General features: G+C 40.1%; 1 protein-coding gene across 3 annotated transcripts in view; it reads right to left on the reverse strand.

Moving 5' to 3' along the window:
* Positions 1-18,263, reverse strand: part of ctdp1 (CTD (carboxy-terminal domain, RNA polymerase II, polypeptide A) phosphatase, subunit 1) — a 306,403-nt gene that overhangs the window by 246,309 nt on the left and 41,831 nt on the right. For all 3 annotated transcript variants that reach the window (XM_043688613.1, XM_043688612.1, XM_043688614.1), the window contains exons 4-5: positions 16,069-16,197; positions 12,844-12,994 (exon numbers count right to left, since the gene is read on the reverse strand). In XM_043688613.1, coding sequence (XP_043544548.1) covers positions 12,844-12,994; positions 16,069-16,197 — 280 coding nt within the window. The remainder of the gene's footprint in view (positions 1-12,843; positions 12,995-16,068; positions 16,198-18,263) is intronic.

The following is an 18,263-nucleotide window of genomic DNA, read 5'->3' on the forward strand; positions in this document are numbered from 1 at the left end:
CAATGACTGCAGATGCTGGAAACCAGATTCTGGATCAGTGGTGCTGGAAGAGCACAGCACTCTATGCCACTCTCTCCCCACCCCCACCCTCCTCTAGCTTATCTCTCCACGCTTCAGGCTCTCTGCCTTTATTCCTGATGAAGGGCTTTTGCCCGGAACGTCGATTTTGCCTGTCCTCGGATGCTGCCTGAATTGCTGTGCTCTTCCAGCACCACTGATCCAGAATCAAGTTATTATTGGACAAGTCAAATCCCAGAATGCAATCTTGCTTGATATATTGTGCTTTATTTAAATGTAGCGAGGTGATCTTTCACTGAAACTCAAGTATGCAATAATCCAGATTTGGCATTAATAATAAAACTGAAGTTTATTTTACAAACAAAAAAGAAATGAAATGGAATACACCAAGCTATTTACATACAATACAATCTGAAAGATTTTAAAACACACTAGAATTATAATTCCTTCTATCCCAATACCATCACTTCGTGGACTCAAACACCAAAGAGAGTTCACTTTTCTATTACCAAACTGTTTTTTTAAATTTTCAGTTCTGAGATTTTGGTAGCCTCTTCCTTGATTAATTTAGCACAGAGCTCTGACTCTGTCAGCTTCGAATAACACCTTCCAGGTGATAACTAAATAGTTTTAGCCTGGAACTTTCAAACTAAAATCTTCACACAAAGATAACCTATTCAGCAAATGTTCTGAATCTTCTTTTCTCAGGAGGGATTGTGTTTTATATCAAACTTCAACCGGGACTTCTATGAACGGAAAACAAAAGCTTTCCAAACCTTGGATTTTTTCCCCTCAGCAAAAAAATCAACTCCTTATTCTTCAAACTGAAAACAAACCAACCAAAACCCACATGTCAATGATTCAAATTTAAAACTCTAAAGTAAATAATATTTATATGAATCCTGCATCTTACATTACACCTCCCAATAAAGAACAAAAATGTCTCCTTGGAGTTTTTTCAACACTCAAAAGCTATCTTAATATTATTTCTATGTTACATTAACAATAGTAACATATTGACAGTAAACATTAAAATATAGTTGCTGTGTAACTCATTTTAAGTCCATTTGCACTGCTGTACCCAATGTCCTTAATATCTGCTCTCGATAAAGCATCTGCTGTAGCATTTCCTTTTCAAGGCACATGCACAATTTCACAGTTGAAAAATTAAGCTTCACTGAAATAATCACAAGTTTTTAAACCAGAAAAAGTTGCAAAAACATTGAAGGACCATAATTTGTATAAACAGCAGTTTTTTCCACATTGTTGTGTGGCATATTTCAAAACGATGGAGAGTTACAAGACTTGCTATCTCTTTCTCAATCATTGAACATTTTTGGTGGCACGTGATTAATTTCTTTGAAAAATAACTGATAATCTGTTTGAACTCCATCACATCACGTTGTGGTAAATCAGCCACCACACCGATACTGCTGGCATCAACACCCAGTTTGAACAGCTTCTCATAAGTCAGCGCGGGTAGAACTGGGGCAGTTGTCAGCCCAGCTGTCAAGTTTTCAAAGTTTGATTCCATCATTCCAATGTACCTTGAGAATATAGTTAATAAACAGGAGATGTAAAATACTGTATTCCCAAACTAGTCATCAATTGTTTTGAACATCTGCAACATTAATTTTGAATTTTGATCTGACTGTATTTCTTTGAATAATCCATATCTTATGAATATTGAACTACTGTTTAAATTATCACTTTGAGAGTAATGTTTCAAAGGGCTTACTCCTGCACCTATTTTCTATGTTTCCTAAAGGCACTGCCTCAGAAAAGCTTAGTGGAAATATGCATCAATGTCAAAAGATAAGGATTCCTATTTCTGGTTTTAAGTTGGTGTCCTGCACAATCTATAAAGATCCTCCCAAATGCCTTTAAGAGCAATGTATAAAATTCTACCAGGAAATAGACAAGGTCTTTTCCCTGGGGTGGAGGAGTCCAGAACAAGAAGGCACAGGTTTAGGTTGAGAGGGGAAAAATCTGTAAGGGACCTAGTGGGAAGCTTTTTCACAGAGGATAGTGTGTGTATGGAACAAACTGCCAGAGGGAGTGATGGAGGTTGGTACAATTACAAAATTTAAAAGGTATCTGGATGGGTATATGAATAAGAAGGGTTTGACAGGGATATGGGCCAAGTGCTTGCAAATGGGACTAGGTTGGGTTAGGATATCTGGTCGGCGTGAACGTTTTGGTCCAAAGGATCTGCTTCTGTGCTGTACATTTCTATGACTCTATGACTACACAGGATAAATGTAGGAAACACATCCCCCATGACCAGAGAGTCAGAAGTGGGAACAGGGTACTGAGCTAGGTGATCAGCCATGACCACATTAAGCAGATTCAAAGGGCTAAATGATATTACGACACATATTTTCTATGTTTTTTGCAGTTTCAATTTAAAGTTAAAGTTTCCCTTTTACCTGACCAATAGCATGTCCAAAATATCTTTACATAATCATGGTCATAAAAATATTTTGATATTTTAGCCTGGGTTTTCCTAATATTTGTGTGACTCTAGCATTAGAATATTGAGTTTTGCTCATAAAAGTTTGTTACAATACTCAGTTGAGACTAACCACTATCCTTTTGCTGGTAATTGAGGTAGTCTCTATTTCCTCTTTAATGCTTTCAATTTCTGATTAGATGTTTGATATAACCCTTTCAATTCAGAATCTGGTTTGTTGCATTTCTAAGAAAGAAGATAGGTTAAACATATCAGGCTTATTCTCTTTACTTTCATTCATTTTAGTTAAAGCTTCAAAAATTGCAACCAATAGCACAATCTCCAATTCATCTCCCTTTTTGATAGGCTGCTTTTCTTCTTGTTTAGTTCTAGGGGTCTGAACACACAGAAAACAACCCAGAATGTTCCTTCTGTAACATTTCAGTTTCTTTTACCTCCACTGTCTGATGCACTGCCCTTAGCTAAGCCAATATTCTTGAATCTGCCAGATCGTTTTGCAAAGTAAAGTAAATTTCTCCTGTAGAAATTTGATGCATTATTCCCACCATAACTTTTTCAATTTCCAGGTCACACGTTAATCTAACACAATATGCAATGATTTGGAGATCCCAGTGTTGGACTGGGGTGGACAAAGTTAAAAATCACACAACACCAGGTTATAGTCTAACAGGTTTATTTGGAAGTGCTAGCTTTCGGAGCACTGCTCCTTCATCAGCTACTCCATTTTTTTTAATAGATCCCAAAGAAACATGTTCTTTTGTACTACTGCTACAGTTTTAGGACCTATTCCCTTTCCTGATTCCCTCTATACTGTAGAGTCCTTCGACTTTCTGACTTTGTCTCCCTTTTAAATTTCATCAATTATTTTTGGCATGTTCTATCTTGTTACATTTGAAGTATGTTAATTTATTTATATTACCTTTTAGTTCCAGCCTTTCTCATTTCATACTTTGGCATCCTACTGTCTATCTCTAAAACTAGTATGTCTTCCAGCTGCAGATTTTCAATTCCTCCAATTTCTTTGTGGATTTCCACATAACCACCTCTGCACCTGTACCTGTTTGTCTCAGACATCATAGATATCTGACAGAATTCCTGCTTCTCTGAGGATGGCATGGCGGCTAAGTGGTTAGCACTGCTGGCTCACAGCACCAGGAACACAGGTTCGATTCCAGCCTCAGGCAACTGTCTATGAGGAGTTTGCATAACCTTCCTTTGCCTGCATATGTTTCCTCCAGGTCTCTGGTTTTCTCTCACAATCCAAAGATGTGCAGGTTAGGTGGATTGGGTATGGTAAATTGTTTATTGTGTCCAGGGATGTGCAGGCTAGGTGGGTTACNNNACTATGGGCAATTTAGCATGGCCAATTCACCTGACCTGCACATTTTTGGACTGTGGGAGGAAACCGGAGCACCCGGAGGAAACCCACACAGACACGGGGAGAATGTGCAAACTCCACACAGACAGTTGTCTGAGGTGGGAATTGAACCTGGATCTCTGGCGCTGTGAGGCAGCAGTGCTAACCACTGTGCCACCGTGCCGCCCACAAATCAATGGGAAATGCAGGGTTACAGGGATAGAGCAAAGGGTTGGGCCTGGGTAGGATACTCTTTGGAGAGTCAGTATGGACTTGATAGGCTGAATGGCCTGCTTCCACAATGTAGAGATTCTATGATTTGACTTGTTACATTTCATAACCTCATAAGCATTGGCTTTTTTGACAGCTTTGTACTCTGCAGAATGTTCTTCTACCTTATAAAATCATAGATAGACCGGTTAAAAAGCTCTGCAACATAAGGTCCAATCATATTGTGGCCACTTCATCTATCTAGTAATCATCTCCATTGAGGTAAAATACTGCTCCACTGCATCCTCTGCAAACTTAGGCACTAAACATAGATTTTCAAGTAAATCAAAACCCTCACTGGAATCAAGATGATCATCCAAGACTTTCCCTCCTCTTTCCATCTTTATTCTAGCTTTTCTTGGGTTAATTCATGTTCACTAAGTTCACTGTACGTTTGGAGTTCAAATTTTTTTTAATTCTATCCCCTCACCTGTCACCTTCCTGTGCTTTTTCTTCTGGCTCAAGTTTTTTCTTATCTCACTAAATCCCTATTTCAGGTTTCCTTTCTTCCAATTCTAAATGTTGGATAATCAGATGAAGCTTCTCATCCTTATGCGATTTTGTTTTTACCTCTACTTTCAATTTACTGAATTCTCTCAGTTTAGCTTTACTCAAAAGATGTCAAATAATCCAGTGATCCAGCTTCCATTTACAAATCTCCTAGCAACATATAAAGCCATCTTCAAATGGCTTCACTAGAACATGGCCATTTTATGGCCAGAACCAGCAGATGGACGCAGACCCCTCTGATGTCTAGCAAATTTAAATTCCATACAAGCTTAGACTTGTTATGATCTCAGCTGATAATAATAATATTGGACAAGTCACATCGCAACATAATTTGTAAGATTTTGAAACACACAGTAATGCTACAATCCCATCTATCCCAACACCATCACTTTAGAGCACTGAAAGAGCAAAAAGAGTTGACTCCTCTATCCAATCTATAGTTTACCATAGCTGTTACTTTAAATTCCCGTCTTGAGAATTTGGCAGCCTCTTCCTTAGTTAGTCATGCATTTGAGTTTAGACTTTGTCAGCTTTGAATAACCCTTTTGAGGTTCTAACCAAGCACTTCTAGTCTGGAACTTTCAAAATAAATCCTTACACTGAGATACCTGTTTCCTAACTGTTCTGAATTATCACCTTTCTTCAGGAAGAACTGTATTTTACCTGTAAATCCAAACTTGTGCCAACTGACGACAAATCCAATCTATGGGTTTTTAACCTAAGCTAAACTGGTTCGTTTAAATGAAAGTAAATAATGCTCTTCAATGTTTATTTCGTTGATTCGTAAAACTAACATAAACAAATCCCCATTATCACCCAGGGACTTCCTCTCTCATACTTATGTAATATCAGAGTCATACAGCACAGAAACAGACTCTTCAGTCCAACCAGCCAATGCCGAACAAAATCCCAAACTAAACTAGTCCCACCCATCTGCTCCTGCGCCATATCCCTACTAACCTTTCCTTTTCATATACTTAACCAAATGACTTTTAAATGTTGTAATTATACACATATCCACCACTTTCTCAGGACGTTCACTGCACACATTTGCCCTCAAGACTTCCTGAACATCTTTCTCCTCTGACCTTAAAAACCATTGACGAGTTAATCATTGAAGCCAGTCATACACACAGACCAAAACCCATTTATCATTCGTTCAATATTCAAACTCTCAAATAAATGACTTTAACACGTCTAAATCATAACAAGATGGACACAGAGAGACTGTTTACATTTCTGGATCAGACCAGAACTAGGGGCACTACTTTAAACTTGGGCATTTCCCTTCCACGACAGAGATAAGGAGGTTTTTGTTTCTCTCTCAGAAGACTCTACAACTTTGGAACTTTCTGCCTCAGAAGCTGGCCAAGGCTACGTCATTGAACATTTTTAAGAATGAGATGTGTAGGTTATTGTTAGGCAGTGGAAAGATGGGAATGTGAAATATGAAACAAAACAGATCAACTGATATCTTATTCAATGGCAAAGCAGGGTCAAGGGGTCGAATGATATATTTCTGCCCTTATTTACACAACATCAGAATTAAGGAACCTGGCAGATGTCCACTCACTAACCCAGGAGCCCATTGTTTCTCTTTACATCAACATACTAGCTCAGATGGTACACTGAACATGACAGCTTTAATCTTTCAAAATTCTTTAGCCCCAACCAAAGGCATGGACTCCTTCTGGAGCAGCATCACATCAGGGCTGGCACAGACACAGTTGTTTTCATACAACAGAGAGTCTAGACGGAGAGCGCTGGCAGACAATTGAACCAACTTGGCAAAGAAGGAACAACAGCAGTTAATTCGCCACAAACCCAACTTCCAGATGTTCATTCTCTTCCATCAAATGGAGCTCAGGAGACAAGAGTGCTCATTGCACTTTCAGATCCCAGGGCAGGCACACAGGTTTGAATACCATTACCCCTCCCTGAGAAAACCTCACCGCTTCAACACTAGGAACAGTCCATTTGATCACGTGTTCTACTCCGCATACATGTGATAAAAAGCAAAAAAAGTATTATGTGCTAACTTGCATTAAGTCCTGTACTCACTGCTTTGCCTCCATTCAAGCAATATATTGACTTTAAATAAAACCAAGAAGTGCTAGAAAAGTTCAGTGCATCTGGCTGTACCCATGGAGAAAGAAAGAGTTTGAAGAAGAGTTGTATTTCACTCAAAATGTTTGTACTGTTTGTCTCTCTATTACCTGCTGCCAGAGTGGCTGTGTTCCACCAGGATTTGAATTTTTATTTCAGAATTCCAGCCTCTGTAATATTCCACTCTTACTTTAGTCTTGATTTTAAAATTATTCTTCTTGTTTTCAGATTCCCTCCATGGGCAATGCCCCTCCCTATCCCCATAATTTCCTAGAACTCTACAACCCTTTTGAGTTTCCGCATTCCTCTAGCTGCGGCCTCTCCAATATCTTGGAGTGCAATTGCTTACGGGTGGCCATGGATTGAGTCGGCAAGTTCCCAGCTCTGGAATTCCCTCTCCCACGCACACAGTTTTCCATCTTTCGGACACCAGTTTTTTGACCCAAGTCGTGGTCGAACCAACATTTTATACAGGTCCAGTAAAACTTCCCTCCTCTTGGATTCTACAGTTTGAGTAATAAAAGCAAGAATCCCATATGCTTTCTTAAGCATACTGTCTACTTGTCCAGCTACCTTCAGGGATCTGTGAATATGCACACCAAAGTCCCTCTCATTCTCATTAGTCCAGGGACCTATCATTGAAACTATAATTCCCTGTCTTGTTAGCCCTCCCCAAGTGCACCACCTCTCTCTTTGCCAGATTAAATTCCATTTGCCAACTAACCAGCCCACTAAAATCCCCCTGCATTTTACAGCGCTCCTCCTCATTTTTCAATTTTTATGCAACCCATGAATTTTCTTAACTGCATCGTCTAGTGAGACTGAGTGGGAAACTATAGCAATGTGTTTATGCCCAAAGAACATTGTGGTGAATCAGCCTGTATAGCAATGATACAGGGACTAAGGAAATAAACAATGAAGACAGATTGCATAAAAATAGCTTGTATTCTCTTGATGAGGAAGATTATGGAGTGATATAACTGAGGTACTCAAATGAGTAAAACTATTTCCTCTAGGTGTGATGGGGGCAAATAAAGGGGGGATCAAAGCTAGAGCCATCAGGATAATTTTAAAAAAGTACTTCCTTACACAAAGGATAGTGAGAATCTAAAATTCTTTTCCAAAAGTAATCAAAGTAATTTTCATTTCCTTTAAATCCTATCCAGGTCCCATGTCTAAACTTCAACAGAAATTCAACAGCCAAGTACAAGATTTTGCAAGATCCCTCATCAGTGATGTTGCTGTTTTAGAAGCAAAAATAAACACAGCATTTCAAACCTTCGAAGAAATAAAATAAAGGTGGTCATTCCTGGGATAGCTTGTTTAATGGAATTGCTAGAACAATGCTGTGATCTTCAGACTGATACTGCCACCAACTGTTCATTGAAAACATTACAATTACATAATTTGAAAACCTTCAAACCAAATGAAATTTGAACATGTGCACGTTGATAGGCAACAAAAAGACTGCTACTGCTAAAAGTTAAATCTCTGGCAATGGACACAAAGTAGAGTAGCCAATTTGTTTCTAAATTCTTTTATTAATATTTAGTTTAGCAACAAAATATTACCCAACACCACCAGAGGAAACGTCAGATATTTCCTCAACAAGTAAATTTCAGTTAATTTAACACTATGCTGATTAAGATCAAGGAAGAATAATCGATTCCATCAAATCTTCTCCAATCAGGGTCCATATAACTCCACGTACTTGTCTCCACCTTGAGGCAATACTAAACTCCCTACTTTGAACACCCTATGAACAAAATAATCCTCATGAATAGCTTTATGAACCTTGGTATATCTCACTTTTAATACTTAACTTGCTTTCCAGGAATGGATACAGAATTCTGGAGTAAAGACAAATTGTAAATCAATGTAAAATAAAAATCTTCCAAATATAAATAATATTCAGGTTATAGTCACAGCATCCTATAGCACGGATACAGACCCTTCAGCCCAAACTGGTCCATGCCAACCAAAACGCCCATTTACACTAAACCCATCTCCCTGCACTTCGCCCATATCCTTATAATCCCTTCCTATCTGTGTTTTGTCCAAATGCCTTTTAAATGTTGTTAAGGCACTCATTTCAACCACTTCAGCTGGCAGCTCTTTCCATATGTGTACCACCCTCTGTGTAAAAACGTTGCCCCTCAGGTTCTATTTAATTCTTTCCTCTCCAACCTTAAACTGATGCCCTCCAGTCCTCTATCCTCCAACCCTGGGAAAAGGACTGAGTGCATTCACCCTATCCATACCTCTCACGATCTTATACACCTCTCTAAGGTCCCCCCCTCAGTTGTCTACGCTCTAAAGAAAAATCCTAGTTTGTCGGACCACTCCCTATACCTCAGACTATTGAGTCTTGGCAACATCCTTGTAAATTTCTTCTGCACTCTTTCCAGTTTAATAACATCCTACAGCAAGGCGACCAAAACGGAACACAATCCTCCAAATGCAGCCTCACCAATGTCCTATTTAACTGCAACATAACTTCCCACCTTCTATACTCTGACTGATGAAGGCCAGTGTGCCAAAAGTCTTCTTCACTGCCCTGTCTACCTGCGACTCCATTTTCAGAGAACCGTGCACCTGAACTCCAAGGTCCCCATGTTCCACTACACTCCTTAATGCCCTACCATTCACCATGAAACTCCTTATCTTGATTTAACTTTCCAAATTGTGCTCCAAAAATGTTGACATCCAAGAAACTTACTCAGATTCACATTATGATATCACGTGGGCCAGGTCTGGCAAGTAGAGGTGACAGATATCTTTCCAAGACACGAGTGAACGAGATGGATTTTAACTACAATCAACAATAGCTTTATGGTTGCCATTACTCAGTCTTGCTTTATATTCCAGATTTATTGATAGATTGCGAATTCCATCAGCCGCTGTGGTGGGATTTGAACCTCTGCCCCCAAGGGCATGAGCCTAGGATTGCGATTACTGGCACAGGTGACATTACCACTATGTCAGCATCTTGCCCAAGTAACACAGCAGTGTAACATCTCGATGCTATCAACTCATTACCATGATTCCTACATGAAGTGCATCCACTGGCTTTGTGCATCAGCAAGAGTGGCCCAGCTTAATTACTTGCTTGGGTTATTTCAAGCAAGCCGACATTGCTTAAAGTGTAATTGTATTGTAGTGGCACCCTAACCCTTCCCCACTATTTGTGGTCCATAGAGCAGTGAGTATTGACCTTAGTGTCTTCCGCTGACCACCACAAATACACATCATCTATAGTCTGTGAATGGTGGCAATTCTGTTCCCACTCAGCAGAAGGTTTGCAAAACACTCTTGATGTCTAATTCTGCACAAAAGAACCATGGCCTGTCCCTGAATGATGCATAAATATCAAGCCACACCGACAGCCAAAATATTCCAGCTCCCCTACATAAGCAAATATTCAGTAATATGATGAACATTTCCTACATTAGCAGTCAGCATTCTCAAAAGGCCACCAGTGACGACGAGGTCCAACACTAGTTCAGCTGCATCAGCCATTTACAAACTAGAGGCAGTCCCCGAATTGCAAATGAGTTCTATTCTGGAATCCGTTCATAACTCCGAGCACAATCAAAAGCTCTGTACAAATGCATATCTGTCAGGTCTTTAAAAATTAAAAGCATTTATGGAATGGCATTCATTAAGTACGAGATTACAAGGTGGAAGTTCGTAAACTGACGACCCCCTCTATTGCAATAAAGGTTACAAGGGGTCCTGATAGAGGTACAGGAGATTTTAACAGGCAAAGATAGGACAGATAGAAACATCAGCGGAGGCATCAATAAACAGGGGATATAAATTTAAAGCAAGAAGGTGACAGATTCCTCCAAGCTCCCTGGCCCTGTCACCAAACACTTTGTTGCTTATGCCCATCAGTCTTCTTTCATAAATTTACCCATCACAGTCCTCTACGGAATCCACAGCTGAACTCACATCCAACTGCTTGCAATCAAAGATGGTGTCTTATTTCAATGGATTTGAAACATTAATGCTTCCTTAGCTTGTTGTATGTACTATATTGCAAACGTCTCAAGTACAAATATAACCATAGTCAATGCAAGTAAACGTGTGATCAATTCAGCTGAGAAAAGGGAGTGTGCCATGAAACTGTTTGTCTTATATTGAAGTGTGCTGTATTACTCAGAAGGTTGGGAACCGTTGCTCTACAACATAAGCAGCGTCAGACTTGGCTGTGAATGTGGAATCAATTTATGGAAGAGCTTCAATGTCACTTTCTTCCTGCTGGTCCTCAACTGCCTGGGAAGGATGGATTTCTTGTCCCTTTTCCCATTCAGGTGCCCAAAAATAAGGGGAAAGTAGGAGGTGCATGGGATGTGAGGAAGAAGAACATTAGGAATAAAGATGGCAACATCCTCAATATTTTCGGTATGACCACTGCAACAATCCCTCCAATAACTCAGTGCCATCTCCCCAGTAGGGTTTGGATTATAAAAGTGTGCTTCTCCAGCCCAACCAGCTGGCTCCTGCTACTTCCACTTGTCTGCCATTTAATCCACAAGAGGCAGCAAGTGTGTTAGTGACCATGGTGATTCCTGTTTGGGTGATGGAGCAGTCAAGGTCGCAAGATGGTCGTGTCTCTAAGTGATGAAATGTGGGTGTGAGACTTGCAATGCTGCAGAGATGAGGGGACAATGAAGCAATTAAATATCATGGACAAGGCCAGACTGACAAGAGATTGTTGGGAAGCAGCTGTGAGCTGAAAATGTGTTGCTGGAAAAGCGCAGCAGGTCAGGCAGCCTCCAAGGAGCAGGAGAATCAACTTTTCGGGCATGAGCCCTTCTTCAGGAAGAAGGGCTCTTTCCTGAAGAAGGGCTCATGCCCGAAACGTCGATTCTCCTGCTCCTAGGATGCTGCCTGACCTGCTGCGCTTTTCCAGCAACAAATTTTCAGCTCTGATCTCCAGCATCTGCAGTCCTCACTTTCTCCGGGAAGCAGCTGTGGCAATTTCAATGATTGAAACTAGTGGTGAAGCTTTTAAACGTCCTGCAACATCACATCAAGATCCTCAGCATTCAGCTAAGGCACTTGCCTCGTGCTCCTTGTTAGCATGTGATACAAGGTGCTCCTGGCCCAGAGCATTCCTCCTTTACCAAGTTCTGAAAGACCACAAAATAAAACCTAGGTGCGAGCAGTCTCCATGGTCTGCTATTTCTTGTTGTCTTGCAAAGCTCAGCAAGATGGCAGCACCTTCACTCACCACAATACAATTCTACTTCAAGCAATGCAGGTTAGCTTTAAGTACCCAAGGAAATAACAAGCCAGGCCCCTCTTGCTGATTCAGAAAGCCAATGAGTGCATCTCATGTCGAAATCATGTAATGAGCTGACAGCATCAAGACGTTACACTCCCTATGTTACTTCAAGTGGCATAGTGGTAATGTCACTCGGCTAATAATCTTGGGGACGCCACAGCAGCTGGTAGAATTTGAATTCGATCAATAAATCTGGTATATAAAGCAATACTCAGTACAGGTGACCATAAAACTATCGCTGATCATTCTGAAAACCTATTGGTTCACTCATGTTCTTCAAGGAAGGAAATGTGTCATCTTTACCACCTGGTCTACATGTAACTCCAGACCCAAAGGAATGTGGTTGATTCTTAACTGCCTTCTGAGATGCAGCAGGAAGCTGCTCAGTTGCATTCAGCTACGTATGGGCCCACATCCCCTGAGAAAAAAACCTTAATGGCGCGGAATACTCCAGCATGGGCAATCCAAATGCCTGTGTACTGCAGCTTTACAATTTAACTCCTCACGAGTACCTCTTGCAGTTCAAAGAACTACCACAGCACAGACTACAGTGACCCTTCAAAGAGAAGGAACGTTTTTTAAGCAACAAGGTGCACAGCAATAGTGTCCCACCATAAATAAAACAATGCTCCAAGGCAAAAAGGTGGCATTCCCTCTGCCATCTCTTGCCACACTCTCCCTGTTTGCAGACTTTATAAGACACAAAGTCCCTGAAAGGATTCAAGATGCACAACAGGCCACTTTCCATCATAACTGACTTCAGTATTGCATCCCATGTTTTAAAACCATTTCTCCAGCCACTTCCCTCCCACCTACCTGCAATTGTGTGCGCGTAGAGCCTACTGCCAAAGGTGAACACGTGCAACTCGTACAGTTTTGCTATTTTTTCCAGAAACTCTTTACAGTGAGGTCGTAGTCGAGTGTGTAGCATTGGCTCTCCCCGCCCCAGTTGGAAATGGAATATTCCCTGCAGGTGATTGTAAAAAACACAGAAGCACCATAAATCGACATAACCGAACTGCAATGAACTAACAGCATCACAATTAATTTCAGATTATACATAAATTGCAGCCAGTTAATTATTGATGCTTTAACCAGGTGGCCTTCGCTATTTCAAGGAGATGTGTATCAGAAATATTTGGCAAATATGAAAGATCAAAAAACACACTGAAATAACAATTTACATACAAATCAGCTGAACAAATACCAAAAATTGTCCACTAATAGAATAGGGACGTATACGTGAAGCAATGAATTTTGGTGCAATGAGTCGTAAGGACCTCCTGTACCACAAAAGCTCTTGGTAGACATGGCAGTTCCACATTATCCAAAACTACTATATTACGCAATAAGCAATATATTGCAATACTTCTCGAGATTGCCTCGTAACATCCTATTCATTATTGCACAGGTGAAGGGATATATAACAGATTTACTGTTTTTAAATGCATGTTAAGGTGAAGGTCAACAACACAAACTTTACTTATACAGCACATTTGAAACATCCTAAGGTCTTCGCAGCAGTCAGCTAAAATGTGAGATCAAAGCACTTGAGACGACCAGACATATGGGCAGACTTTAAGGAGTGGTTTAGAAGAAAAGACAGAGGTAAAATGTTGGAAAGCATTACTGGGGGTAACTGAAAATATAGACATCAGTGGTTGAGTAATTGGTGCGCCAGGGTTTAAATGAATACCAGAAAACGACACGTCAGAGAAAAATGCAGGTGCATTACTAACAGTTGCTGTGTTTGAAGTGCAGGAGGTCGCAGATTGCAAGCAAGGTGAAAAAAAAACACAGGAGGTGAGGCTTCCATAGTTCGGAGGTCATGAGAAAGATGAGTTCAAATAAGAGATTGAGAGACAGATCTTAATTGTAACAGAAGACAGACAAGGAAGGCACTTTGCTGCGTACACAATTACAGTATCAATGCATTAAACAACAGAAAGGTGTAATGGTAGATTAGTCGTAAGTTAGAGACAGACAAAAAAATGACAGAAACAAATTTAAATGTTAGCTTGTATCCTGTCCATGAGGATGACAGGAAGTGACTTCCACACATGGAGCCTTGGATATGGTGAACCTTCTATTCGAGATAACAAGAAACAGACAGATCGAGAAGGGCAGATGGTGAACAATAATTGGAGGCATCAAAGGAAAGGGATGATAGCAGTCGCCGTCAAGAAAAGAACTAAACAATTTTCAGTGTTCCATAGAATTTAGTCAAGCATGCAATGATTAGACTGAGAGAGATCCAGAGGGCACACAATCTCAGGAAGTTAATGAATGCCGGAGATGAATCATTTGCAAGACATTAGATAGGGTTATGTCATGAATGGTACAAGTCGGAGATAGGAAGGAACAGTCGAAATGAGAACAGAAGCCTGGGTTAAACGGAAAAAGCTGGAGGTTAAACCATCAGCAGCACAGAGGGGTTGTGATTCATAAGGAGATTAGATACACCTTACAATTTAGCTAATGTAATCTGATTGGCTCTGTACAATTCTGAGCGATCTGTTTTGAAAAGTAACAACCTCAATGACGAATGATTCATGAAAGTGCTTGACAGTAATGTTCAGGAACAAATCAATCAACAAGGTCACCAGTCAAACTGAAAATTATGTTTTCAGTTAATATTTAGGTCAAAACCTTCAAGATCATTTAAGAATTAACAGTAAATTCCTTAACTTTAAACCAAACAATATAAAGGTAAGAAAGTTGTTGATGGGTGAGGACAGACACAACAAAATGAAGACAGTTACCAGAAAAGCAGGGTAGACTGAAGTGAAGTCAAAGGAAAATTTAATGGCAAATATCTAGAGGACACTGAGTTAGTTGCTATCAGAGCAAGAGATCTTCCAGAGTTGTTGTCCCAAATTCTATAGCAGAGAATCCAAAATAATTTAAATGAGGTATGAAATATATGTCCTTTAAAACTGTAGAAGACAATGGATAAGTGGAGAACTTTTCTTGAGTTAAGATCAGGAGAATTGAAGTTGGTACAGCAAAGACTTTTCATATGTAGCAAAGCAAGTGATTAGATCATCAGAATAGAGAGAGAGAGAGATGTGAGAATTCAGCAGAGATCAATTCAATGTCCATGAGCTGAAACATTGGGAGGCCAAGTTAAGAAAAAAAAGGACGAGAAATGTTGATTAGTCTTTTTTCTAAAATTAAGCTTCACTGCTGCAACGGCAGATTTATGAGGAGATATCAATCACTGATTGTTGTTGGCTGGACACAATACAAGTTTATTGAAAGGCCAGGTTGAAATTTATGAGGCACTGCAGTGCTACGAATTAAGCTGTGAAGTAAACCCAAAAAGAGAAGAAAGAATAGGCTACACAACATTCCCTGACAGCTCCTCAGTGGAACATGCAGAAGGGTTAGAAGAGTAAAGCAGGAAAGAGTAGCAAGGCAATGCCGGACGGCCATTCCTTTCAGCTGATTTGTGTGGCTGATGGGGTCAGATTGGGCTACATAATGTGTTCTGCCTCGTGACATTGTGGAAGAAGAAAGGAGGGAGGGACTGGTCAGAGAAGCCCAGTGGTAGTGAAGTGCAAACTGTACAACATATTGGTCTGGAAACAAAGCAAAAGATTAGGTTAGGTAAATTACGAGGTCTGGCTGGTAATCCCAAACAGTCCCACAAGTGTCAGGTCATGCAACAAATTAAATCTCTCAACCACGTGATGGAGATACACTGCTGAATAAGCAAGACTGCAGTTACACAGGAGTGAAGACCTCTGCAAAGAGATAAAGAGTTGATTTAATTTGATATTAGCTCCAACTCTCCTCTTTTAAAAATAAATCTTCAAATCTCTTTTCACCAAGCCTTTGATCAACCATTATAAATACCACTTCACATGGTTCAGTTTTGTTTGAGAACAATCCTCCAAATATGTACATGTAGGTCATAGTTAATGACCATCAGAGAAAATGGGATGTGTTGTAACTTCTTGCAAGAATCGGCTTCAACCAAACAGCGCCATCTCCAGAGCAAAGGCATTGCTTGGCTCGAGATTATTACCAGCACCTCACCTTATTGGACATCTTTTGGCACAACTGCTCCGTTGTATGGATTAAAGTCTGATCCAGATCCACCATCAAAACTAATTTCCGATTTTTGTGTAACCACTGTTGATCCTCTCGACCCAACTGTTCAGCTTGCTGTGAGAAGCAGAGATTGGGGTGTAGTGGGGCGTAAAAAGAAAGAGAATACAAGTAAATCTTTAAAACTCCATACCAGTACATAGAGTTGCCCAGCGCAGAAAACAGGCCTTTTGTTCAACAGGCCAATTCCAGACAATATCGTCCAGATGAGCTTCCTTCCACTCTATTAGCATATTATTCAATTCCTTTCTCTCTCTTGTGCCTTTAAATACATTTAACCTGATTATCTGAACCTTGGTGACAGCTTCCACATTCTCACCACTCTCAGCATAAAGAAGCTTCTTCTGAACTGGATATTGGTTTAATTACTGACCACCTCATATTACTGGACCTTAGACTCGCAAAAAGCAGCAATACCTCTCTAAGTCTCACATATCAAATATCTTCCTTGTTTTGAAGACATTAATCACATCGTCACAATCTCTCTTCAAGAGAGAACAAGCATGAGCCTATTCAGACTCTACAGACAGTTGTCCCCCTCAGCCGTGACAGAATGAACACCCTGGGTTCACACCTTCCTGTTATTAGGATAACAAAGTCTACAGCACAGTCAAAGGCCTTTCAACCCATTAGGTCTGCGCCAGTTTCTACACTTCTCACTTCAATCAGGAAGCATGACCTCGATGAATTTGCCAGAATCACGAGCTTGATTATGATTCACGTATCTAGGGCTACTGCTTTGATTAACAGCTACTTTACTGAAGGCTCCCACATGTAAAATAGATAGATTACTAATAAGCAGGAATACAATATCAAAATCCACTTGTAAATTTTAGTTAACAATGAATTTTGAAGGGATAACAGCAGGTCAAAATGGAGGAAATGAAATTTTAAAAATAGCCATTCAGGCCTCAAGTATCTTCTATGGTTTAACTAGAACATGGCTAATCTTCATCCAAATGCCACAATCCTTCAATAATCTTGCTCAGGCAGATTGTGGCAATATTACTAGACTAATAGACTAAAGGCCCAGGCTGATACACGAGGGACAAAGTTTCAAATCCTATCAAAGCAGCTGGTGGAATTTAAATTCAATTAAGTACTAATGAAGTCTGGTATTATCATCTAAAGTCAATAATGGTGTCCATAAAGCTAGCATGAATTGTTCTGAAAAAAAAACACCATCTGATTCACTAACCTTCGGCAAGGAAGAAAATTTGCCATCTTACCTGGTCTGATGTAAACGTAAATCCAAACCCACAGCAAGGTGGATGATTCTTAGCTGCCCTCTGAAATGAGTCGCTAAGTTGTCAAGGGCCCATTAGGAGATGGCAACAAATGTTAGCGTTGCCAGTCATGCCCATGATCCATAAAACAATAGAAAAATTTATCCATGGATCTCAGCTTTTGAAGTTTCAGCGCACTCGGCCTGAGTGTGAAAAACGTCTGTCCCGATTTCACTCCTCAGGCAACCTAATGTGAAGTTTTAAAACATACTAGCTTGTTTTGGATGCTACATCACAGGAAGTACCTGCACCTAACCACATCAAAATTTTAATACTGCAAACTCGATTACATCACCCCTCAACCTTTGTACTTCAAAGGTATACAACCCAGGTTCTGTATGTGGCCCTCAAACCGCAACTCCTTCAGTTTAGATAACACTGCAGTCAATCTACACGGCAGCACTCTCTAAGACACAGTGTATATTGTTCCCGAGATGCATACACAGAATTGAATTCTAATACTTTAAAGACATACTCCAACCAAAGCAATAGATCCAAGCAATTGTACATGGAAAGTAATTAATGTACAAATACAAATATAAAAGAATACAAAGTTCTCAAAGAGCATTTGTAAAAGTATGAACAAAATATTCCACAATTTTTAAAAGGATACAAGACGTTCAACTGAATGTAAGGAGTGGAGGAGGGAAACCAGCTGGGGAGGGGAGGGCGGAGAGCAAATACAAATATAAAAGAATACAAAGTTCTCAAAGAGCATTTGTAAAAGTATGAACAAAATATTCCACAATTTTTAAAAGGATACAAGACGTTCAACTGAATGTAAGGAGTGGAGGAGGGAAACCAGCTGGGGAGGGGAGGGCGGAGAGAGGGGAGGGC

This window comes from Chiloscyllium plagiosum, chromosome 4 (genome assembly GCF_004010195.1).
Source record: "Chiloscyllium plagiosum isolate BGI_BamShark_2017 chromosome 4, ASM401019v2, whole genome shotgun sequence".
NCBI classification, from domain to species: domain Eukaryota; kingdom Metazoa; phylum Chordata; class Chondrichthyes; order Orectolobiformes; family Hemiscylliidae; genus Chiloscyllium; species Chiloscyllium plagiosum.